This window comes from Serinus canaria, chromosome 1A (assembly GCF_022539315.1).
Source record: "Serinus canaria isolate serCan28SL12 chromosome 1A, serCan2020, whole genome shotgun sequence".
NCBI lineage: Eukaryota > Metazoa > Chordata > Aves > Passeriformes > Fringillidae > Serinus > Serinus canaria.
In genome coordinates, this window is record NC_066314.1 from 57,310,680 (window position 1) to 57,336,297 (window position 25,618).

The 25,618-nt window shown below is 39.7% G+C and overlaps 1 protein-coding gene across 2 annotated transcripts; it reads left to right on the top strand.

Annotated features, from left to right (window-relative positions):
- Positions 1-24,616, top strand: KRAS (KRAS proto-oncogene, GTPase). Of its 2 annotated transcripts, XM_050969888.1 has the most exons (6): positions 1-153; positions 1,045-1,283; positions 6,705-6,883; positions 8,583-8,742; positions 14,747-14,870; positions 21,055-24,616. In XM_050969888.1, the coding sequence occupies exons 2-5, from the start codon at positions 1,173-1,175 to the stop codon at positions 14,864-14,866; spliced, it is 570 nt and encodes a 189-aa protein (XP_050825845.1). In that variant the 5' UTR covers positions 1-153; positions 1,045-1,172; the 3' UTR covers positions 14,867-14,870; positions 21,055-24,616. The 2 variants fall into 2 exon arrangements, with proteins under 2 accessions (XP_050825845.1, XP_030093756.1); XM_030237896.2 differs by lacking the exon at positions 14,747-14,870 and having other exon boundaries at positions 7-153.
- The last annotated feature ends 1,002 nt before the right edge of the window (positions 24,617-25,618 follow it).

The following is a 25,618-nucleotide window of genomic DNA, read 5'->3' on the forward strand; positions in this document are numbered from 1 at the left end:
AGCGCCCGCCCAGCCCTGCCCGTCCCCCGCCATTTCGCACCGGGACGGGAAGGGAAGGGAAGGGACCCGGAGCGGGAAGGGAAAGGAGAGCAGGGGAAGGGACGCGACACGAGCACGGCGGTTGCCGGGAGCTCCCGCGGCACGGCCAGCCAGGTACCGCCTATCCCCACCCCGCCCAGCCGGGGCGACCCTCTTCCTTCCTTCCCCGCTTTCCCTCCGAGGTGGGAAGAACAGCCGGCGCCCCCTTCCTCTGCCGTCGCCGTTGCCCCTCCCGTCCCCTTTTCCCTCTCCTATCCCGCTCCCCCGCTGCTCCCGCCGGCATCCCCCGGAGCCGCATTCCCGGTCCTTCCCGGCGGGAGGGGACAGGTGGCCAACGCCCTGCGGGACCCGGCGCTCTCCCGAGACATCCCCCACCCTCCCTGAGCCCTCATGGATTATTTTTTTTTCCCCTCGCCCCTTCTCGTAAATCCTTAAACCCGGAAAGTTGGGGCGGCGCGGGCGCGGCGCTGGCGGGGACAGAGGGAGCCGGGGCGGGGCGGGCGATGCCCCGGAGCCGCGGGGGTCCCGCAGGCACGGCTCGCCCGGCAATTTAAAATTAATAAAACCCACCCTAAACTCTGTCGGGGAAGCCGCCGGGAGAAGCCGTGCTCGCGGTGTCCCCTGTCCGGGCACGGGAGGCGCGTTCCCGGCTGTGGGCTTCATCCCGAGGGGAGCTGGGACGCTCCGGGAAACCCGGGCGGGCTCCGCCAGGCACCGGGAGGAAGCAGCGGGGAACTAAATCCCTGGCCGGATTAATTCCCTGCGCGAAATACTCATTTCGCTTTTCCCGGAATTCGGTGCCTTTTAAATTAATTTAGTGTGGGTTTTTGGTGGGGTTTTTTTTTTTTTTTTTTTTTTTTGTTTGTTTTTTTTTTTTTTAAACTTACTTCGTGTTCTTTTCATCTCGGTGTGACCGCTGCCTGTCCGCTCTTCGTTCCCTCTGTGTGTAATATTTGAGGAACAGCATAACAGCATTCCCTCATCCCTTTTTGTCTTGTCTTGCAGGGAGGGAGCTGCTTCCCGGTAATAGCAGAGGATCCTGACGCTGAATGAGAAGGCACCGGCAGCATCCTCGTTAGTGGGAGCCCATCTCTGCTTAATGTTGGTTTCTTTGTCATCAGGTCTGCTAAAAAATGACAGAGTATAAACTTGTGGTGGTTGGAGCTGGTGGTGTAGGCAAGAGCGCCTTGACAATACAGCTAATCCAGAATCACTTTGTGGATGAATATGACCCCACAATAGAGGTAAACACTTCCATATCATACTTTTTGTGAGGGGAGATTATCAGTTAATAATGGTGCTTGTTTCCTTTTGAAACTTACCACAAGGACAGGGCTTTATAGTAAAAAGAGCTCAGAGATAATGTTCTGCATTGGAGGTAGAATTGCTGTGCTTCTTGATCTGGCTGTGGAACAACAGCTGCAGTTACAAATTACCAGTTTTGATCAATTAAAAGCATGGTCTTAATTGCCATGTATCCTTGGGCAGTGTCGATGCGTGTGTTTAAGATCTCCATGACAAAGTATTTGCGAACTCACTTGGAAAAGCTTGGTGAAACCCTTCATAGCTTTGTGCAACCTTTTAAATGGGACGTTTTTCCTTAGATAAGAAGGAAAATTAGTGGTTGTGAAATGTGTGTGCCACTCTTTCTCAGCTCCTATCGCTGGGATCTGTTTCACACAGGGAGAAATGTGTCCTAGGACGTTGCAGTAAATGAAGCAAACATTGGAGCCTGTTCTGATTTGTTTTTTCTCTTTAAGCACACCATGTTTCCCTATCTAGAGAAGATATTATAAGATAGTTTCTGGAATGGGTTCTTTGAAATACATTACTAAGGCTCAGTACCTCAAAGTTTGAAATGGTATATAAGGTTTAAAAGTTGTTCTGCTTTAAAGGTTTATAATGAGCAGGCAAGCCTTTTAAACACAAGAAAAATACTGGTGTTGTCTGAAATCTCCTGTGGATCGTTGCATTTAACAACCTCAGACTCTATAAAAGGAGAAATGACACCATAACTTAGCCCAGGTTTTTATGTTCCCAGCACTGAAGCTCTGCATCTTGTGACTTCATTTATATGTTTATCCAGCAAGGCACTTCCAGGCTCACTTGAAGGAATCACAAGGGTTTAAATTTGGGCTTAAAATGGAGGCTTGGGAAGTGTGTAGGTAGTGATTTTCAGGGAGACACAAGCAGGAGGAGCCGGTGCCCTGAGGTGGCACAGATGTAGTGGTGGCACAGAGATGTGTTGACTTGAGGTTCTTTCCATGTGTCTTCTTGTCTGTCTCTTGCATGGCCAAATAACATCTTGCTTGCAGAAGGTTTTGTGGCTAGACCTGTGCAGAAAACTGTTTGACTTACACCAGCAGAGCAGCTCTTTCAATTACTAAGACCTGAAGTCTTAAAACAGTAACCCCATGCATTCTCTAAAATCACACCAAACTTTCTGAGAGGAACAAGCCAAATGGGATTTTACTTTTTCCTGCAAAAGGACTTTTGGAGTCTGTTGGTCTTTGATGCTTTTTTAGAATTACCTGGATTTCTCTTAGGTTAGAGGTGTGTTTAAGCGCTGCAGAAAGTGCCGTGCAGGTTCCATCTTATAAGTTGTCACTGTGTAAACAACAGAGACTTAAGTGCCAGTATTCCTGGAGCACTTGATGGATTTTGCTGTTCCACCAGCTGAGGGATTTGAAGGACATTAAATACATTTTTAATGTAAAATAATAAAATGGAAATATGGTTCCTTATAGAATGAACCTGAAAATCCCAGAACTGTGTCTTTTATTCATGGAATCATAGGCTGGTTTGGGTTGGAGTGGACCTTAAAGATCATCTTGTTCCCATGGGCAGGGACGCCTTCCACAACACCAGGGTGCTCCAAGCCCTGTCCAACCTGGCCTTGGCCATTTCCAAGTGGATGGGGCAGCCACAAATTCAGTGCTGTATCCAGAATCCATGTGTTGTTTAAGAACGACACCAAATTAACCTAATAGGTTTTACCAGCGTTCACAGCTTGTCACATGCAGCAGCATTCATTTCTGCTCCTTTTACAAGCTCTTGTCTACTAGATCCTGTTCTTATCTTGTAAATTCTGAGGCCTCGGGGATGGAAACTGTATCTTCCTCCTCCTGGTAACTGGCTTTGTGTGTGCTCATATGAGGGTAAGCGATATTTCAGTGCCAGCAAAGGCAGGCTGTGATTTGGAGTGGCAAACAAAAATAAAATTTTGGTTTAAATGCTCCAGTTCATGATTGGGCAGAATCCACTTGATTGAGAAGGGTTGGTGATGGTGCTTCCTGTGTAGGTGCAGTTGTGATGCTGATCAAAGAACAGTGGCTGTGGAGTGGGTTTTAGGCAGTATGAGGACATAAGGCTAAAATTGCCTTGACTGGTAAATAATTAGTATAGTTCAGTGGTGTCACTGCTGTTGTTTGCCACTTAGTACTGTTTCTTTCATTGCCATACAGCAGAATACTTCATCTCCCTGCAGATGATCATGCTGAATAATTTGGGGTAAGATAGAGAAGATAGTTTAGTGTTTGTTGTCTGTGGTATATTTCATAACTACACAGTTACTGAATAATTCTAAGTATTTCCTGTGATTAACAGAATGAAACTCCACACTTTTAAAATTCTCCTGTTGTGAAGACATAGTATGCTGCAGCAGAGGAAAAAACATACTAATTACTTAATCACAGGTGCCTTTACAGTGTTAATTTTGCTGCTGCTTTTTGGTGGAATAAACCTAATGATTCAACAAATAACCTGATTGGAAAACGTCAAATTTCAGGGCCTGCTTGAGTGCTTTATTACTTAAATCTGAGCAGAGCAGATGGCAGGGCAGGGGGAGGACTGAAAATGAGTGTTTGGGTGGCTGCAGTTGTTCAGATATCGATGCTTTATGTGTATTTCACAGCCCAGTGCTTTATTTGAAGGAGATGTCCGAGCAAGGATTTATAACCAAGTAATTTTAAGTGTTTTATTTTAAATTAAATAGGCAGCAACCGTTGTAAATCTGGCCTGAGCAGTTGGGGCAGTGCCCTCTACCGGCCGAGGCTGAGTAAATCTTACTTGTGCTCCCTTCAATTTCTTTCATTTTTTAGCTTTTTTACATTTTCAGGACGTTTCAGCCCTAAATATGTGTCGTCTTTTACACATCCCAGAGTAAGAGCAGCTTTCCTAGCTGCTTGTCAGAGGTTTTGAAATTGTATTAGCCAAATCCTTTGGTTGATTTAGGAATACTGATTTAAGTCCGTGTTCTTAAATGACCTGTGCCCTTGTGAAACAAGCACCAATATTTAGTAATAGCTTAGTCTCAGGAGCTGTGATATTTTAGCATTAAACCTCTGATATAATGGAGTTTTGTGGAGTAATAATTACTTGCCCAGATGGGATTTATTAAGCACTGGGGTTTTTTTAACCAAATTTCGTATATAGTGTAAAGCTGAGATTTCATATCATATATTCTTATCAGTGCTTGTGAGCAGATGAAATTATTACTCCTTTAACATAATTCTTGCTGTTTTTTATGGCTTGTGAAAGACCAGTAAAAGCAGGTTATGTGATCAATGAAATTTTTAAAAGTTACATACTGTATACTGGGGAAAAACTGGAATTTCACATTTGAAGCTGGGTAGGGATCAGGAATTAATCTTCTAGTTTGCATTTTGTTTTTACTTAGTAATGTCAAATGTGAATTTCAGGTTTGATGTTTTGTAAGGGGGAGGGGGAAAAGGCCAAAAAAGTTTTATTATTTCACTTGTCTGTAAATCATAAGCTTCAGTTTTCTCTCCCCCATCTTTGTTTTCCTTCTGCTTCAAATCCCCTCACCAGGTAGTCACTAAGATTTTTCTTCCCAGAAGTGACAAAGCAACTTAGCACCTCAAAATAGTATTTTTTGTATCTGTGCTCTGCTTTATGCTGGTTCCTCTTTGCTGCTTCTGCTAACATGGTAGGCAGTTCTTAAAAACAGTTTTCTTTTCTCTTAAAAATTATTTTCTTTGATGAAAATTACTTAAAGCTTTTGTTTACCACTCTGTTGAGGGGAATTTCTTTCCCTTTGAAGTCCTTAAGATGGAAGGCAATAGTACAGGCTTTTCAAGAACTGCTTTTCATATTTTTGAACTAGCAGTCAAATTTCAAGAAGAGAAAGTGCAAGCTTTGTAAATATTTCTGGTATAATGATAGAAGTTCTGGTAGAGCTGTGGTATAGGTATCCTAGGACATGGGGGATCTGCTCTTGAATGGAAGTGTGGGAATGAAGATGCATCCTTAGGTTTGGTGGTTTTTTTGTAATTTTTTTCCATTTAAGCAGCAAGATAGAATATTAATTATGTTTTAAAACACATGGGAGCTTGTGTGTTTCTTAGCTGTATCAATATTTAAACATGGCTTGAAAGTTTTCTGAAGTAATTTCCCCACTTATTACCTGAACACTGAATTTGCACTTCTGTGAAATAAATAGTCTCAAAGTCATGTTGGAGGCAAACTTCTATCTTTAAGGTAAACACTAAGAATTGTTTTATTTGATATCATGAGCCTGGATGACATTTAACAGTAAATGTGAGGTTACAGAGTTGGTTTGGTTTAAAATACTTTTTTTTTACAGTTATCTCCTGCTGCTTTCTTAGCATGAGCAACAGAAAAGAAAAGAGTCTTTTGTAAAATTACAAATGGCTAGAAATTGCCTAAGAGTTGGTGTGCTGTGCCCTAAATTGGGTACAAAGGAAGGAAGGTTGTTCCGAATTCACCTTGCAGCTGGCTAGAACTGCAATTTTAATTCTTTAATTCCCTTCCCTTAGCTTAGGGTCACTCCTGTATAGTGTCAGAACAGCAGCAATGTTGTGTTAATCTTGGGCTAAGGCAGCTGAAAGGTGACAGCAGGAGCTTGTGTTCATACCTGTTATTTGTTACAAGAGCTGCTTACTGGGAATAATTCATGCTGCTGGTTGATGACACCTTTTCCAAGCTCATTGCTGTGGCTTTATTTCAAACACAGAGGTGTTTATAGAAATTATTGGGCATGTAATGCTCACCTTCTTAATGCTAAAACTGTGTACTCACAGAGGCCTAGCACCTAAACAGGGATGTAATAAAATCTATCTGGTGGGACTTTGTACAGATTTTAGCCACTTGATTCAGTGACCTGAAAGCTTTGATTTGATAGCATTGAAATAATTTGTTCTGACATCTCTGTGAACCAGCCCATCAGGGTTTTAATATGACTCTGTTGGTCTGGCCTGGCTGAAAAGCTTCAATTTCAAATATATCAGCTCAACTTTGATAACTTCACAACAGATATCATTATGCACACCTGCTCAGGCATACAAAAGAGATTTCCTGTTCCAAACACTGAAGGCTTTTTATTCTTCACTTCCTTTTCAGTGGCAAAGGTTTTTGGACTTGTCTTACTTGTGTATTCTTTCTGGTTTATTATTTTGTGCATTCTTGTAGCATAGAATGAGAGACAAACTGTGGTTTAAATAACAAATTTAGTAGATATTATTTTATTTAAATTAAAATAAAATTTTATTTAAATTAGCGAGCTTAAGCATGGTCAAACCTTTGCAGTCACGCTTACTGCTGTTAAATAATTTGATTATCTCCAGATTTACTGATGTTCAAAACCCTACCTGTTTGTGATTAACCAAGGTGTATTTTTTCCCTAGGATTCCTACAGGAAGCAAGTAGTAATTGATGGAGAAACCTGTCTCTTGGATATTCTTGACACAGCAGGTCAAGAGGAATACAGTGCAATGAGGGACCAATATATGAGAACAGGGGAAGGCTTCCTCTGTGTGTTTGCCATAAACAATACAAAGTCTTTTGAAGATATTCACCATTATAGGTGTGTATATGAAGAGATAACCCACCAGCTCTTGTTATTAGGTGGGAAGGGGGCTTGTTCTTCCTCTGGGTAATACAGTGTTCTCTCATGAAATAGGGAAATTCTGAAAATTAACAATATTGCAGCTTATTTGTGCATCTGTTATTTGGAATTTTGGGTAGTCTGAAAACCTGCCTTGCTCATAAATGAGGTGTAAATTATTGTGACTTAGTATTCTGAGTCAGGACTTACCCAAAGATAAATTCTGTCCATTCCATTGATAAAAATGTTTGCTAAGATGGAAAAACTGAAGCTGTTGGTTGTAATTGTACAGACAGTAATGTCAATTACTGGTTTTGTTGGGGCTGGAGGGGAAAATACCTGGGGGATGTTGTGAAAAGAATAACCTGTGTGAGCCCTGATGCCTGAGAAGGACAGACACACAAAACCAGAGCTCCAAAATGACAGTAAAAACCAGCTTGTTACTAATTTCTTCATATTATCTTCTTTGAAATAATTAGTTAAGAATTCCAACTCATGCTTTCTCTGTCAACTACGCTAATTTAGAAATAGAAGCAGTCTCTGGTGATACCATAGCAGATCATTTATAACTTAGTACCTTACTGTTATCCTGAATACTCCCTGGGTATTCTGTTGGAAGCCAAGGGAATTCCCACCAAAGATCACTGAGTTCATCAGCATCAGTCTAAGTTTAGTCCCAAACACATGTTAGTCTATCCACAGTTAGGTAGTAATAATTATAATAATAATAACAGTAATATCACAAATAGATTTCCTGTGGGTTTAGAGGAGGAAGGGGAAAAGGCAAGAAAGATGTTGGTGTAAGGGGAAGAAGGAGCATACAGGTTTTCATGAGGAGTTTCTGTTTTTTAAAGAGAGTTGCAGATTTGCATAAGAAGACCTTCACAGTTTATTTCAAAGAGTGTTGGGAGTTGAGTCTGGAATTTCTTCTGTGCATTGACAGACCTGTTGGTGACCATCCAGGCTTGAAGCTGAACGATCATAAAGAGCTGGAAACAGTGTCTGTTCCAATTAGGGAACACACTGCTAGTTTATTTGGGAAGGCAGAAATAAGGAAATTAATGATTTTTATTCAAGATTCTTCACAAGTACATCTAACATGTTTCAAGATCCTTTCCAACTAGTGCTTGAAAAAACTCTTACCAAATACCTCTCTGTAGAGAGACAGACCAGAGGTCTGTCGAGTTTTAAAACCCCTAAGTGCAGAATTTTAAACGCTGTCTTTACTTAAAGAAAAAAATAAAATCACAACCTTCCCCCAAATCTAAACCAAAATCAAGACAGCAGACATAGAGGTTTTGGCAAATGAATAGAGTCTTAAGTGTTGAATATGAGAGGTAAGTAGTAAGATTAATACCAGAGTTTGTTAAGCTTATTCTGATATTAGCTGATAAAAAGCTAAAAAGAACTATTTTAAAAAACAGTCTAATGACATTAACCTCTGTAGTAGTTTGTAAAATGTCAGGCTTCTGCTTGGTTGGTTGGTTTGTTTTTGTTTAGTAAGATTCTAAACTTGATGGTGACAGGATTGGTCAATTTATTGTTTAGTGGCTTCCAACGGTGCATGTGCAGTAGATTAACATAAAGAATGATGTTCAACTCTGTTAATTTAATGTTTTAACTGTTTTAAAATCTACTACATAATACTTGGTAAATGCAGTCTTCTCTTTGTTTTTAGGGAACAAATAAAGAGAGTTAAGGACTCAGAAGATGTCCCAATGGTGCTAGTAGGAAACAAATGTGATTTGCCTTCCAGAACAGTAGACACAAAACAAGCTCAGGATTTAGCAAGAAGTTATGGAATTCCTTTCATTGAAACATCAGCAAAGACAAGACAGGTAAAGCTCAAAACTTCCCAGATGCAAGAGCAGAGCTCTCACCTGAATTACTATCATGTTAATTATTCCAGGCATTGACATTTGCTTAGTCATATCAATGGATGCATTTCTGCAGATTGGAAGTCCTTGGGGTGTTTCTTCTTTCTGTCAACTTGCTTATAATTGGTAATTGTTTATTGATGAGTGATTGATTGGCTTCAAGTGGGCAGACTCAAGAGTTAGACCTGGCCTGCTGTTGCTCTCTTCTGTCAGGTGGTTGCAACATTCTTGACCTTGTGAGAGGTTTTAATAGAATAAAAGCACTTCTGCTTAGAGGTGAAATACTTTTATCCCCTTAGTAAGAGGGTTAAACAGACAAGCAGCTAATTATTTTATTCTGATGTGTTTTCAGTAATAACAAAGGAATTTTTCCTTGAGACATTGATTCTCTAATTAGGGGGATATGCTTGATACACCTAAGCAATTGACCTTAAGGCTGTTTGTGAAGTTCCTGAATTAGTTGTTTGTGTAAAATGATACTTTTCCTAAGACTTTAGAGCTCACTCTTGATCTGTTGTAGCTCACTGGTTCTTTCAGTGCCTCTCTTGGGCTGTGTGAGGACACAGGTGACAGAGTGGCACATCTGAGCTTTCAGGAGAATAGCAACTTTATGGGTAGAGGTGGAAGGTGGAACTGGTTCAGTCCTTCTGGAAGAAAGCAATCTTGAAAAATGCTGGTTGGTGGTTTCTCTTTAAAGAGCAAAGATTTTACTGTCGGTACAAATTCGAACAGGCCTGAGTGACTCCTGCTCTGCATAATCTGGAGTGCAGGTTGTGAATGAGGAATTCAGGAGGTAAATAAGAGCAGAATGCTGCTCAGAATTTCTGTAGAGATCCAGCTACATCACTTGGCAGAATTTCCTCATAGCTTGTAAGGCATTTTTGGAGCTGAGAAATGAATATTTTACTAGTGCAAATTAGTTCCACCCACCTAAGTTTTTGACAAGTTGAAACGTGGTCTAATTAGTAAAACTTCACAAAGCAGTGCTAACTTCTGGCAACAAAGAAAGTCTGTTAGGTAGGATTAAAAAAACCAAAGCAGAATTACTAAACTTGAATTATGAGAATAAAGTGGGCCACACAATTGTCCTGAAGAAGGGGGGCATACAAGTGGGCTGAATAATGACAGTGGCTTTGTTTGGAAGGTGCTGTATTAGTGGCTGTCATGTAGATAGGAGGGTGAAAAAATAACTCTGAAATTACATTTTAGGTTTGAAACAACAGAAATGTTGCACCAACATCTAGGTTTTACTTTGTTCAGTCTGTCTTATACAGCATCAAGCTTTGTTGGGGAAATATTCCTTTTGCATATCCTTCTATTAAAAAGGATATTTGAAAATAAAGATGCTCTACTGGGCATCTGTTTAGAACCTGTTGGATTCAAAAAGTTGGCACCACTAGGGATGGCTGCTGATTCTTTCTCAGTGCTATTCAGAGTTTGTTGTGCTATGAAATTCTTTCATAGGATGCCATGTAAATAAAATATTTTTGAGAAGAGAAAGAACTGGAATTTAGTTATAGCAAGAGGACCTAAATATTAGTGTATGTGATTGTAAATACATGTGTGTGTGTGTATGTACATAGAATAATTTTTCAGTCACACTCTATATAAATACGTGTATGTATATATTCATATACACACCTTCTTCAAAAGTAATTTTAAATTAGGGGAGCCAAGCTATTTTGGGAGCTGCATATGGCCCATGGGCTATAGTTTTATTCACTCTGTGTCTAAAAGTCAATATATAAATAAAACTCTGGTCCTCTCTGTCCTCATGGAGACCTTCCAAGTATGAACAGATGCAGCTGGTGGTCTTCTGGAGTCTGGAAACTCTGCCCTGCATCTTTCAAAGTAGGAACCCTCTTTTCTATTCCTGCCCTCACCTTCCACCACATGGAAATGACATACTAATGCCCTGCTGAAAGGCACCATTTTCCTGCCTCTCCCCTTTGCTGTGCCCAGTTCTGCTGGAGCTCAGAGGGAATCAGAAATGTTTCTGCAGAAGGAAACTGGGAAGGTGGAAATAGGAGGGAGTTGTCAGAATAGACTTTTTTGATTGCCAAGACACTTTTAAAAAAGGATGGCATTGCATGTTCATGCAGGATGATGTCTCACCTTCAGCTAAGTTTTTAAGATTTTCACAAATTCACAGGCAAGGACAGAAAAGCATATTGAAATGAAGTACAGAAATAAGTTGTTCTAGAAATTAGTGTTTGGGTTCTGACTGAGAATAAAGATGTGAACTTCAACAGCAAGAAGATTGTGTTTTAAGCCAAATCCCTCTGTGAATTTTCAAACAAATCATTGAATTCATCGGTGAAACCTTGCCTTAGTGGGCCCTACAACTTGGGTATAAGGCTACAGATTATTAATATTTTCAATTGGACCACTGACTGAAATCAATATAATGTAATTTATGAAAGCTAGTGGTAGTCCTGTTTCTGAATGTAAGCAAGTGGCAATACTGGTGGTTTTATAAGGCCGCAAGCTTTTACTCATCCTTTCACAATCCTTATGGAGAAGGGGATGAATGGCTTAGGTTTATTTTGATTGCTGATTTTGCTTATCTCTGTTTGACATAAGCTTTGTATTCTGGTTCTTTCCTGTCTACATGAGCATGTAGCTCCCAATATTGTCAATAAAATCAGTGAGAGATGAGGGACAAACTTGATTATCTCCACTAAAGCTGCACCTGCCATGCTTTGTTTAGCTTCTCCTTGCCTGGGAGTTACACAGGGCAAAGCTGTAAGGCCAATCCACCTCAATGTGGTTTGACTGTTGGGCTTTGTTTCCCTTGGAACATTTCAGCTTTCCTGCTGGTATTGGATTCACAGGGAAAGCAGATGAATGAGCATTATTGCAGGCATAGTAAAGGGTTTCCAAAGTTTGAGGTCTCATTATTTAGAATACATGCTTAAACTCACTTTTGAAGTGTGTAATGAAGAAGTTGACCTAAATCACCAAAATACTGTTAAAAAACCATTTTGGTTATTGCAGCTGTCTGATGTCCAGTGGGTTAGACCCCAGGCTTGTGATCAAACTAAGTTGAGAACCTTTGCCTGGTCTGGTGAAGTAACTGGGGCAGTATTTACAGAAATTCATTCCTACATATCAGTTAAAATTCATGGCTAACTGGTAACTTAGTTTGCTTGAACCATTTTTTAGGGGTTTGCCATATCTGTTTAATGATACTGTATAATTCCAAGCCATTTTTAATCCAGTTCTTGTGTACAGGTTTCATCTTAAAGCTTTGTTTTCAATGAGCTTTGACTTGGTCAGACTTTTTACAGTTGAGTTTTTTCTTGTCACTTCCTGTTGTAAGGTAGAACTTTTCTGGAAGAGCTTAGTCCTCCCCCAGGGACAAAGCTCCAAGGGTAGAAAGTTTTGGTTGTTTTTAGGAGATCAGCTGTGATCAAGTGTTTAAGGATGGGCACAGAACAGTTTTGAGTTGTCAGGGCTAACTTTCTTTAGGTTCCTTTAAGCACTACAGAAGTGGAACTTGGGAAATTCCTGTTTGGGATACTTTGGTCTGGGTTTGAAACAGCCTTTCTTTGCACATGGTCATGTTTTAAATGGAATGTTTGGCTATCATTCAGGAGGCAAAAGCACCTCAAAAACATTGCCTCAATGTCCTGGGTTCCTTGGGCTGTTTAGATTTTGAAGTTTCTAATAACTGCCAAAGGGTATTTTTGCTTCCTGCTCTTACAGCTAAAAGAACTGGTTAGTCCCATTTTATTTATATGGTCATTGCTTACTGAAGGGAAAAAAATACTAGAGAGTCTTAAATTGGTATTAAGTTTTTAGGATTGGCATCTGGCTCTTTAAAAATGTCACCTTGTGCTAATGCTATAAACAAATATGTGTCTGTACAGATTTTCTTTCAGAATAATCTTTTTCAGCAGGGTTCATAAGTCTATTCTTGGTGGTGGCAGTAATAGCAATTTCTTTTCTCACTCTGTATCTCTCCATCTCTCTGCATTGCTAAAGCAAATTACAGCTGCTGCTGGTGATGGGAAAGTTGGCAATAAATGTTGACTCAACAATTGTTACCTAATTTTTCATGTGAAAGCTCCATAATCAAATTACATCTTTTTACTGCAAAACAGATTTGCAAAAATGTTGATTTTTGTACAGCCTGTGCTTTGGCACATAGCAGCTGATCAATGTTTGCTGTTTCCACTTCAGAAAGAAACTTCCATTCCTTCCAGCAAAACAGGGAAGTATGAGCTTTACTTGGATTTTGCCTGTTTTAGTGGTTTTCTTTACATTTTGCAACCTGACAGACCTGGAATGTAAGACTTGTCCATACTTGACTACATCCTGAGAGGGCACATTTTGCATATACAGGGAAATACAATCCAGGAAATAAATCTAATTCATTTAATCTTCAAATTGAAGAGGCTGTAGTTCAGAAGAACACTCAAAGAACCCTTTAAGTATAAGGATTAAGCAGTGTGTTAAAAATAAGTGTTCAGTGTGATAACCTGTGGCATAGGTCATACAGAATGACCCACTAATTGTGGCAGTAAATGCTGGCTGGCTTTTGTTGTTCAGGGCATAATATGAAGATGAAATTGAGAGAGAATTTGTGGAAAATCTGCCAAGTAAAAGCCCAGACTGCCCATTGGTAGTAATAAAGCTTTGGGGCTTAAGTGGTTGTGCTGCTTACCATGATCCATCAGTATGTTGTGGTTTTATTTTCAAATGATGAGTTTGTATTAAATTAATGACCCCGTTAATCTGATTGAGGAGACAAGTACTGAGATTGATAGTAAGGCAGAGGAGAGATTTGCTCTCCCCTTAAAAAGGTGCAGTGGAACATTTTTCATCTTGTTCTAATAAGAACATCCTGACAGATTGATCTAAATTCTTAAATTTATGCACAGATACACTAATTTTGAAATATTCTAACTTAGAGCTGGTGCTGTATCTATTTATATTGTATTTGGTTAAAGACATCTTCAGTGTCTGTACATTTTGTTTTTAATGCTTGTAGTATCATGTCCAAGTGCCCTAAATGCAGAGCTGCAGAAAAGTAAGGAGTGAGACCAGAGAACTAAACATGTAGCTCTGTGTCATCCCTGGAACACCTGAGGAGCATTTCTGCAGCAGATTAAAATCTGAGCAGCAGAACTTCACAGATTGTTTGCATTTAGTTGTTGTTAACCCTTGTGGCTGCTGAGTCTGGCCCAGAGGAGCAGATCAGGTGTGTCTTGCTGATATAACAATGCTCTTAAAGATTACAATAATGAACATTTGCTGCCATGGCTCTGATACCACTTTTCCTAAATTTAATAGTACAGTGCTTGCTTTATGAAGTTAGTAGCTTTAAAAACAACACTGCCCCAAATTTAATATTCTTAGAAAATTTTATTTCTTTATAACCACTTAGGAAATCACCTGAAGGGACTTTTTTATTACTTTGTTAGCTTGATCCATGGCTTTTTGCAAAGTTTTCCTTTTGACCTACAGAACAGAAGATGAAGGAGCTTGCTTTTCTTTGCCCAAGCAGTAACATGTTCTCACTTTGGCTCAAAACTGCGAGTGGGTGGTTTAACTGTGTGTGTTCGTAAGTACCCCCTAGTTCGCAATCTAATAAGGTTTTGTGCCTCCTGCATACATCCATGCCCACAGAAATGTGGGAATATTCAGTAACACAAGCAGTATCATTTTCCACAATGGAAGAAAAGAAGTCTTGCTCTTTTTTAGGCCCAGTGTTACCATGCACAGAAGAAAAGCAGGGCTTGAATTACAATACTTGCTAATCAAGAAATTAAATTTTTATCAAGCAGCAGATGAGCAAGCCCAGCATTTTAAATACATAAATGGAGCTCCATATACTTCTCTCAAGTAAAGCTCATAATTTCAGTGGTTTTGTTGTGGCTTTTTTCCCCTTCCATGGGTGTCCCAGCTTGTCTCAATCATTAACAAAGCCATTTTTAAGGAGTTGTGTTTTACAATGCAGAGAGTGGAGGATGCTTTTTATACATTGGTGCGAGAGATCCGACAGTACAGAGTGAAAAAAATCAGCAAAGAAGAAAAGACTCCAGGGTGTGTGAAAATTAAAAAATGCCTTGTAATGTAACAGGGTAAGTTTGTAATGTACCAGGGTAAGTGTTGCAAATCACTTGCCAAATAAAACTGATTCAGGATGTCTTGCCAATCAGGCTTTTTGTGGCTAATCAATGACATAATTTCAGATATAAAACCAATCACGTTTCAGTGCCCTCAATATAGATTTGCTTTGTTTTGTGGCATTTTGATAAATGGATTAACAAGAAGTCTTTACTGCATACTGAATTTTCCAGCTGGGAGATGGAGGCACGGTTCTGAGTGGGAAGAAGTTAGGAGGAAGGAGTTTATTAGGAATTTATTGTAGTTGCTGTTGAAGTGAATATTGGCTGAAGCTTCAGGCTCATGAACTGAGGGGACAAGATTGTAACACAAGTCCTCCTCAGATACAGAAATAGGAGGTTCCTAATCCAGCAAAACAGTATTTAATAGTATTTGACTGGTGTACAGGATTTTTTAATTCTCAGGCCCTTCTTTATGCCATGCTATTTTTATCTTGTTCTTCCCCTGCTTAAAAAATTTACCTTTACCATTTCTAGGGTTTTTTTTTCTTTTTGGTCAACTATAATGCCATGAATGATCCAGATTTGGATCATAAAATAAGGTTTCACCTTTTTTTGAGAGCCTCTACAAAAGGTGGGGATGAAGGAACACTGCAGGAGCAGAGGGGACTAAACCAAAATCAACAAGAAGGCACCAAAAAAACCCAATACCCAAAATCTCACAAAAATCTTTTTTTTAAATCTGTGTATTCTGCTGTTAAAAAAAAAAAGGGAGGAGGTGAGGACAGAAGAAACTGGTATAGAAGAAGTGCTTGTCTACATCACTTCCAGTGCTTTTTGAGCAAACCATTGGAGCAGCTCCTTGTAGATATTCCTGTCCCATTAATTCTCTGCCTCCTTCTGCACCAGTGCAGAGAGTGAGTTGTTACTCCTTATGTACTTGCCCAAGTGGGGGATGACCTGGAATTTCCCATTCTGTAAAAGAAAAGCTGTTCATTTTTCAAGATGCATTTCAGAATATGTGGCAGAGAAGTAGTAGCATTTGGGTTGTATCCTCCAGAGACTGTCACAGTGTGGGAATATTCTCCTTAGTGAGGGAGTTTTGTTTCTGGGGAAGAAATTTTGATTCACACCAGTTTTTACTAGATCTGCCCCAGCTTGTTAGTCTCAGCTTTTAAGTGATGAATAACTGCTCAGAGGTAATCATTTAGATTTTTTTTTTTCTTTTGAAAGGAAATGGTGGAGTGCACTTTCCAGTAGATGTTCAGGAAATGACTGGATGTGGCACTTAATGCCATGACATAGTTGACAAGGTGCTGAGCAGTCAGAGGTTGGACTTGATGAGCTTGTAGGTCTTTTCCAACCTTAATGATAGATTCAGTCACTTTGTGACGCTCTTTGCATCACAGGTTTCCATTGCAAGAAACTGGAAACTTCAGTCATGAAGTTCCCTAGTATTGCATCCAAATATTACTAAAATTGATGCCATCAAAACACTGTTTTATCCTTCCCTGCTATCAAAAAACAACAAGAGAAGCTGGGCAAGATGACTTTTGATGAGAACAATAGAAATTAAGTTGCTTAAGCCCTGTAGCCTTCTGGAAACCAACTTTGCAGTTACTTGATGTGTTACTGATGGAACCATACCACAGAGTAGAATTTATTTTTTTTATACTGGGACTTGAAAGATGCTGAGTCCTGTCTGTTTTCCCTTCCTGTTGGGAGAGTGGGAATAAGATGAAAATAATTGTGGTTTTCAGTGGAAGGATTTTTGCAGATTGTAGGGTTTTTATTTATGTCTCCGAACATAAATGGCTTTCCTTCTGCCAGCTTCCTACTTTCTAATGATGTCCAAGAGAAGTATTTTTGGAGGGGAATTTCACACCCTTTCCCCCTCCCCCCATGTGGGAAATCTTCTGTCAACAGTGGGTATTGTTGAGTTTTGGATATTTGTTGTCGTGTGTTCTTTTTTCCCTGCACCCTGTTTAAAAAATAGTCTTGGATCTAAGGCTCTAGAACTTCAGGAGTCTGATTGGGAACAATTGTTTGCCTTTATTCCCACGTGAATTCTGCATGGTACCGATGGGCATTTGCAGCAACTTTGTATTTAGGGAGTTGAGCTGGAGGAAGCATATTCCAAAATTATTATGGCACAGCTGTAGTTCAATAGTGATTTGAGTGGAATGAGAAGTCTGGTATTTAAACCAGCCTGGCTTGTATAACTTTCTAGTCAGTAAAAAAATGTATTATTTCAGTCTGATGTGTAGTAGGTGGCTGAGGAGAGCAGCACCTGATGGTGTGAGCCTTACAGCTGGAATTTTAGACTTCAGAAATATTCATTGTAACACAGACTGCAATGACAGTATTCTGTGAATAATCAAGCTGGCTGGTTCAGAGTGCTTTTCTCCCTCTTGGAATATTGTTTATCTTCTTGCTGCCTGTGGGATACCTTCCTAAGTTCTGTTAGTCTTGCACGAGGAAACAGAAAACTTTGACTGCCCAGACTGCCATGAACTGCTGATGCTCTCCAAGAGTTTCATTCCTTTGGCTGTTACACAGTAAAGCAGAAAGGACAAAAAATCTTTTGCTGTATTTGTAATTTCCAGCTAGCAGGGAGAAATTTCCAAAACTCTATGTGAAATCCTCAAAAGAACTCATTTTGTGAAAGTGTCAGATTTTTAAAATAAAATGCACTCCACAAGCAGACATGTAAATAATGTAATTTGGGTTGAGCTGGGTTAGTAGTGAAAAGTTTGAATTAGAAATGAATTAAAATTAAATTAGATTGAATTTAAAAATGCCTAAATTCTTGATTCAAACTGCAATTTAATGGTTTTTCTCCATAGTACTACAGAGGTGTACAAATAACTTCTATTCCTTGTGACTGATACATGTGTGTGTATATATATGCATTATATATTAAAAAAAATATAAGAAAGAAGCCCTACAATTTAGAACTTGTTTAAGGGTAATTTTTAGCACTGGAATTTTAAGGAATTCCAAATTCCTTATGATTTTGGTGTTTGTTATTGCCAGCCAGGTTCGTTGCCCAGTGTCATGCATGCTTGTGGTGGTGCTGCCACATCTCCAGCCTTCTCTGCAGCCATGGGACCATGTGGGGCTCCAAAAGCAAACTTGTAGCCAGGAGCAGGCTGTTCCTGTGGGATCAGTCATGCCGTTTCTGTTCCCTCTGTCGTTTGGAAGAACAAGGGCCAGGAGCAAGGCCGGTCAATGCACCTTTAGTGAGGCTCTGGGGTTTAGTTCTGAGCCTGCACAGGGAATTGTGAGTTGCTAATCTGAGCCTGGATTTAGTGCTCTCATTCAGTACATCTTAGCTTCCCCAAAGGCTTGCACACAATAAGGGCATTGTCAGAGGGAGGAAGGTCAGCTGCCTGCAGTCCCTTCCTACTGAAAGAGCTGACTGGAAAGGTTGGCAGCCTTTGATCTCACAGCATTGATGCCTTAGGGACCTTCTAGAGACAGAGCATCCACTACTTATTTAAAATTTAATGGGCATGCTGAAAAGTGAAAGACCTCCCTTTACCTTGTGTTCTCCACTTGTAACTCACAAGTGATCTAAGCATAGTTTTGTTTGTCATGTTCTATTAATGACTTGAATTGAAGATGAATTGTGGCAGGACCAAACATAATCAATAATTAGTGAGGCTTGGTCTACAGAGGTGTAAATGCAAGGATGAAAGCCAAGTCAGTTCTGTAACCTGCTCTAGTGAAAAGTGTCCCTGCCCACAGCAGGGGATTGGAATGAGATGATCTTTAGGACCCCTTCTAACACAAACCATTCTATGATTCTGTCTTGCAACATGTGCTTTATTTAACAGATCATCATCTTACTAGGTAGAAAAAAATGTCAGCTTTGATTGGGAAGTCATGTGTTTAAAGGTTCATGATAGCATCTGGGTATTACTTTGTGAAAGTTATTTTCTCTGCATTTATTTTAAAACAAGTTTAATGAGGGAAGATTGCTTGTTTGAATACTTAAATTGCAATTTTAAGTGTGTCTCATTTGAAGGCACCCACTGAAAGCCAATTCTGAAAGGTGTTCTATAAGGCCATGTGAACAGTCTTGAGCAGAGGTTGTTCTTATATGGTCCTTCTGTTTTAGGAATGAAACTCTTGTTTTATCTGTTGTGCTTCATTCTTACTGCTGTGCTCCTCCTTAATGCTGAGACCTGCAGTGGAATCATGAACCATTGCTACTTCTGTAGCATTTTCATACTTGAACATTGCTAAATATTCTCTTTGTGCATTAATGCTGAAGCTATAAGCAAAATACATTACTTCTCTCTAAAGTAATACCAAGTATCTTTAATTTTCCAAAAACTAATGAGTGACATGACCTTTTGCAGAAATAAGGCTGTTCTCCCATTAGGCATGCTGCATCAATTTTATATTGACCAGTAATGCCTAAAAATGTAGAACAAGTTGTTTGCAAGGTCTTGTAGTATGCAGAAGTGTGCTATTAATATTGGGAGATACACTGCCAAGGACTTTGAACATCAGTTGTGTGTAAATGTTTTATGAACATGAAGATTTTAAATAAATTTAGATTGTACTGAGTGCTGCTTTTTAAGTGAAGCTATTTCACACCTCCTTTTTGTTTGGACTTTTCTTGGTAGGTTTCAGCTCCACTTGGAGTTTGGCTGAAACAGTAATGAAATAAGTGATTTTTGGTTTTTTGGTTTTTTTTTCAGAGTTCACTTTCAGTTCTTTACTGAAGTAGGCATAGAGGAGGAAATACAGAGTGTTGGGTTTTTTTCTGGCAGCTTGAAGGCAAACTTGTGAGGCTGAATTTCTAGACCCTGTTCTATAGTGATGCATTTGGCTGCTGTGATACAGTAACATTTCTCAAAGATATAAGGAGTAAGGCAGCAAAGAACCAAGAAAATGTTTCTTTTAAAGATTTTATAACCACCTGTACTCAAATTGTTAAATGTAAATGCAAGACTGACAACATAAGTACTTTAGTGGGACTTGAAGCAACCTCAGAGCAAGTCCATAAATTGTTTCCCATAATTAAGTTGTAACAAAGTACATTGTACAACATTGTACTTGATAGTGGTCCATATCAGCCTTTTGGATATGCTGGTCTCTCAAGATCAGAATTAATTTTGGTCAGCTGTAATTACCTCTGAAAATAATGAGAAACTACTCAGTGTGATCAAACTTTAGCTTTTGTGTCTGTAGCTCAAATCTTGGAGACGTGGAGATTTTAAGTGAATATCCAGCACCAGAGAGAATGTGTTTCAAGGGTCCTTAACTTTCAAAGTTGAATAGAATGATTTATCAGATAACTGATCATTGGGACATGGGATTGATTTGATTTGCATGTGTAAAATTTGATTTGCAGATTTATAAAACTGTGGTGTGATTACTTTACCAATGTGCCTGAGAAATGTTCAGAATGTGTAGATTAACCATAACTATGTCTTTGGTATTGAATTATTTGTACAAAAACTAGAATTCATATTCCAGAGCTGTATATAGATTATTGAAGCATAAATAAAGATAGTTAATGCTCACAACTTCTCTGTGAGGGTGCTGAGGCCCTGGCACAGGTTGCCAGAGAAGCTGTGTCCGCTCCATCCCTACAAGTGTCCTAGGCCAGGTTGGATGGGGTTTGGAGCAAACTGGGACAGTGGGAGGTGGAACTGGAGGATCTTTGAGGGCCCTTCCAACCCAGGCCATTCTATGATTCTGTAATAATATATACTTATAACCTAACTGTGAGGTGTTACTATATAAATACACACTCTGTATATGATACTTTTTTAGCCTGAGGTGTAGGGCAAGGTGTGCTCTTGGAGATGGAGATGAGGGCAGCACACACTTCATTACCTTCCTTCCCACACCAACAGTGGAATTTCACCTGTGGGCACCTGTGGTAACCTGCAGGATGCCCTAAGCCCAGTTTAGGAGCAGCTGAGCAATAGGGCAGCAGGTGTCAGCTCCTGCTGGCACCAAAGCAGCTCCCTCAGGTGGTTGTGTCAGTGCTCCTCAGAATCCCAGAGAGGAACAGGATTAGTCCTGCAGCCAGGATTCATGCTTCACAGGATGGCAGGTGGGCAGCAAAATGTGTTGATGGAACCCCCTCAAATGGCCAGGGAGGGACACAGGCTATACCTCAGCAGGCCTGTGAGTCTGAAGCTCAGCCTGATTTGTATCTTCTGCGTCTTTTCAGGGTGTTGATGATGCCTTCTACACATTAGTTCGAGAAATCAGAAAACACAAAGAGAAGATGAGCAAAGATGGTAAAAAGAAGAAAAAGAAGACAAAGACAAAGTGTATAATTATGTAAATACAATTTATCCTTATTCTTAAGAAGTACTGAAGTAATTTTGTACATTACACTAAATTATTAGCATTTGTTTTAGCATTACTTTACTTTCTGCTTCATGATCCTGTTAGCTTTACCTGAATGCTTGTTTTAAATGACAGTGGAAACTTCATTCCTCTTAAAGTGCCAGTATTCTTTGACTGTTGGTTAATGAACTAGCAATGCCTGTGAAAAAAAAAAAAAAAACAAAGAAAAAAACAACAAAAACCCAAAACAAACAAAAAATACCCACAAAAAACCTGAGAACTGTCTTAGGACTCTTTGGTGCATGCACAGTTGCTAACTTCCTATTTTTCTTACTGATTGTGAACTTCTGTTCTGTGTGCAAAGCAAACAGATGATGCTCTACACGTTTTAACATCCCCTCTGAATTTTTGGGTTTATAAATTTGGTTGGGAAAAAGGACTAGTTAGCAAAAGAAACTTTCATTTCATCCTTTCCTTTCTTTTAGACTGATTGCAATAGAGAGAGACCAGAAGCCTTTATAGTCTTCCTGTAGATTTTGCTTCTAGGCATCTAGTCTTGTAGCATTTCAGATCAACTTTATTGAATGTAAAGAGAAAACTTTCAAAAAAAATTTCACTGCAATTTGTCACGGTCACTCCTTAAATACTCTATTTTTTCTATAAAAAATTAAAAAAAAAAAGAAAAAAATCTAAAAATACAATAATGCACACCTGGCAATGGAAAAAGTAAAAGTTTAATTAGGTTGATTTGCTATTGTTAATGCATTGCTTTAAGAGCTTCACTGACTTTTGTGTCTGAAGAGCAAGGTGAAATCCCCCCATTGTCAAAGCTTTGAGTAGCTTTATTCAGTAGGGTCAGGATTTCACCCTGAGTGTCCCTAGGAAATACTAGAAAGCCTTAACAGAGAAGTTGATTAAAATTCTTAGGTTATTTCATACATGGACCCAGAATTTGCATAATAATTAAATCAAAATCAGTCCTAAATTATGTAGTGGAGTAAAACCATTCTTCCCCCCCGCCCCCCCAAGAGTGGCATTAAATATTTCCAGATGCCCATTTTGTGCAAAATAGGGGAGAAATTCTGAATTTCAGCAAGATCAGATGAGTGAATGAAAGAGATGAATTTAGCTGCTTCATGCAAATAATTTGGGAATCCACTATGCCATGGAAATGGTGTGGAATTTGCACAATCTGTCAGCATAGAACATGATTTCCAGAGTCAGTGTTGTTTGTGTGATGTCTGTGAAGTACCGATTCAATGGTTGGTGAGTGGCATTCCAGTGTCTAGAGTGTCATGAAGCTACACCAAGAGTTTAATGTTGTCTTTCTCTGTGATTAGGTTCTCTTGTGATTTTTGTTCTTCTCTCCCCTCACTTTTTTTTTTTTTTTTTTTTTTTTTTTTTTTTTTTTTTTTTTTTTTTTTTTTTTTTTTTTTTTGGAATTAATGCAGGACTTTTGCAGGAGCTTTCACTTTTTGGTAGTGCAGTAGCCTAGTAATCCACTGAAGTACAAGCCAGTAGTTGCAGTGTTTCCAGTTCCTAGTGTCTCCCTGTAAATGTGGAGTTGTTTCAGGAGAGCTTTGGTCCCTGAAGGTGCATTTCTCACCAGGAGCTAACTCAGCTGCAGAGTGACACTGGAAGGTGTGACTCCGGTGTATCCAAAAAATAAAACAAGACATTGAAGTAGGATAGTTCAGGACACTGGAAAATTTGGAACAGGGAATAGCAGCATTGCCATAACCCAGGGTATTCCATGGAAATTTTACACATGTATGTAAAAATTGGACTGTGTAACTCGGGCCATTTCTGTGAAACGTATTATTTTGCTTCTACAAAAAAAATCCCAGAGTGACTGTTGTAGGTGGGGACCTGCAAAGCTGGCAAGGAACCCAGAGTGTCTGGATTGTTCCATATTCTTTAATTCCGTTGTATCTGGGAGAAATCAGGCCGTTCCCTGCCTGTGTCCCCTGTTCCCACCCTTCACCAAAATCCAGACCCCTCCACTCCTCTCAGCTTCAATGTGAAATCTGAGTTTCGAAATATTCTGAAAAACAGTAACAGGAGAACGTAATCTATAACGTAATCTATACGGTAAGGACCAATAAGGAGTAAGAACAGATTCTTTGTCACAAAATATTTCAGAGCTTCCAAGGTTAAAATGTGTTGGAGACAGTTACTTGCAAGCAAAAGTGGGTTGTAAGCCTTGAGCAAATGGAAGTAATCTTAAGGTTATTTTAATTTTGGTAACTGAGTCACACTGCATGTCAAATTAGGGCTGGTCTAAAATTCTGATGTTAATTTAACTTAAAGCTGTTACGAGAATTTGTAGCTGAAATGTCTTATTCATCAAAAGTGGGTTTCTATAGCTCTACTATAAAGCTATATATGAACCAGGGATGGGGTCTTTCAGCAAAAGTGAGCTGTAGCTGCCAGTCTAATTAAATTAGTACAAAATCCATTTAGATTAGCCCTTATTTACTTGAAAAAAAAAACCCAACCCAACCCCATCCTTGCCACTGTTGTGCAGTTTTGTCTTCCTGTTTGTTGAGATTTGGTGAAGTACGTTGGATTGCAGCTGGCACAAGCTGCTCCATCATCACTGCCCTGTCCTACCCTGTTTGAGATGCTTCCACAGAACATCCCTGGGTGCTGTGTCTGGAGAGCAGCTCCTGAGCAAGCCTGGGAGTCACTGCCCATGTCACCATGTCAAACTGCCTTGTGTCAGGGAGTAACACCTTCTTACAGTAGCTTTATGTAACTCTGCTAAATACCTGGGTCCTTGGTTTGCTCCAAAAGGAATTATTCTGACTGGTTTCAGTGCCCTGAAATTTTTTGCTACTCTTTTGCTGTGTGGGCTTTGTTGTAGTAACAGGATAATGGGTAAATACTGACACACACAATCTTCTGCTCTTGTCTAGACTATAAAGCAATACAATTATTACCTTCAAAGACCATCAAACTGTAAAACAAATCATTGTGTCTCAAGTTTACATAAAGCTACATAGATGGTAAATCTTTCCTAACATTTCTTTATTCCACTGTCCTGTGTTTTCATGTTGAAAATACTTCTGCTTTTTCCTCTTGAGTGCCAACTTCTTACTAGAATGACTTCTTAATGTAATATGTTTACCTGGAATGTATTTTAACTATTTTTGTATAGTGTAAACTGAAACATGCACATTTTGTACATTGTGCTTTATTTGATGTGGAACATATGCAGTGTGATCCAGTTTTTCCATAATTTGGTTGTGTGACCTAGGAATGTTGGTCATGCCAGACATTAAGTTAAAAAAAGGAAAAAAAAAAAAGACCACTGTTTGTTTTAAAATTTTTAATGTTTTTAGGAGTATGTGCTGTGAGGTGATCTGGAATTTGTCATTTTTTTGTCAAACTGTACTGCTCCTATTTATTGTAATGTAATAAAAAATAGTTATTGTGAGTGTCCGTTCCAGTTTCCTTTCCCTCTGCAAGAATTTCAGGTAACAGAGCATTTCATGAGTTCTGTGTGTTTGGCAATTGTTCTCTAGTCTTCCTTGCACTTCTGCTGTTGCTGCCTGTTTCAGAGCTGCTGTCCTTGCCCCCCTTGGTGTCTCTGTCTCTGAGAGGGGTGGCTGCTGGCTGCTCAGAGCAGGTGGAAGTGCAGAGGAGCTCAGTTGATGTGGAAGTTTTTCACATCAGTGTGGTGGCAGAAACTGGAGCATGTGCATTTCATCACAAGGTACTGTACTCTGCCATCACTTCGTAAATTCTGTCCTAGAATTCTGTGAGGATGGTGCTGCATCCGCCCCTCCCTCCTCCTCAGGCCAGCTGTAATGTCAGAAATGCTCACTCAGCACCTAGACTGAGCTCCTCTGGAGCTCTTCAGGAACAGTTCCCAGGAATTGGTGCCGTCTGAAGAGATCCTGCTTTGTAACCAACAGCCCTGGAAACTTACGTTGCCTGCCTGAGGAACACCCCCAGTGGGGACAGCATTTTTGCTTTTGAAATTTCAAAGGAAGTTACTGACCTGGGCGGTGCTGTGACTAAACCCACCTCACTTGTGACCCAATGAACAGTGGGCCTGAGTGAGGCCCTTGGAGCTCTGCTGGACTGCAGTGGGCAATGACCAGAAGTCTCCCTCTGTGTGCAGCCCCTCAGAGCCAGTGAGCTCCTGTTTGCTGTATTTGGAGGACCAGCAGTGACAACAGAGCATAGAATGATGCCCCCCTTCCTTGAGGCTTAACCCCTCAGCCACTGACAAGAGGCAAAGGTATCCAAGGTAAGTGCTTCAGTGAATTCCAGGAGAATTTTATACCTTTTACATACTCCTTCAGGACTGTTTGTGAGTGTGGATATGCTATAGAAAATGTACCATGGATAGTGCTCTCATAGATTCTAAGTAATTCAGGCCTATGAGTGAGTTGCTGTTGTGTTTATAGGAAATTCTGTATGAATCTTTAGTT

Bases quoted from the DNA above. Each gene is read 5' to 3' on its own strand.
- KRAS (XM_050969888.1), top strand. From the start codon at position 1,173: ATGACAGAGTATAAACTTGTGGTGGTTGGAGCTGGTGGTGTAGGCAAG. The intron at 1,284-6,704 runs GTAAACACTTCC...TTTTTTCCCTAG, and splicing joins AATATGACCCCACAATAGAG to GATTCCTACAGGAAGCAAGT. The intron at 6,884-8,582 runs GTGTGTATATGA...CTTTGTTTTTAG, and splicing joins GAAGATATTCACCATTATAG to GGAACAAATAAAGAGAGTTA.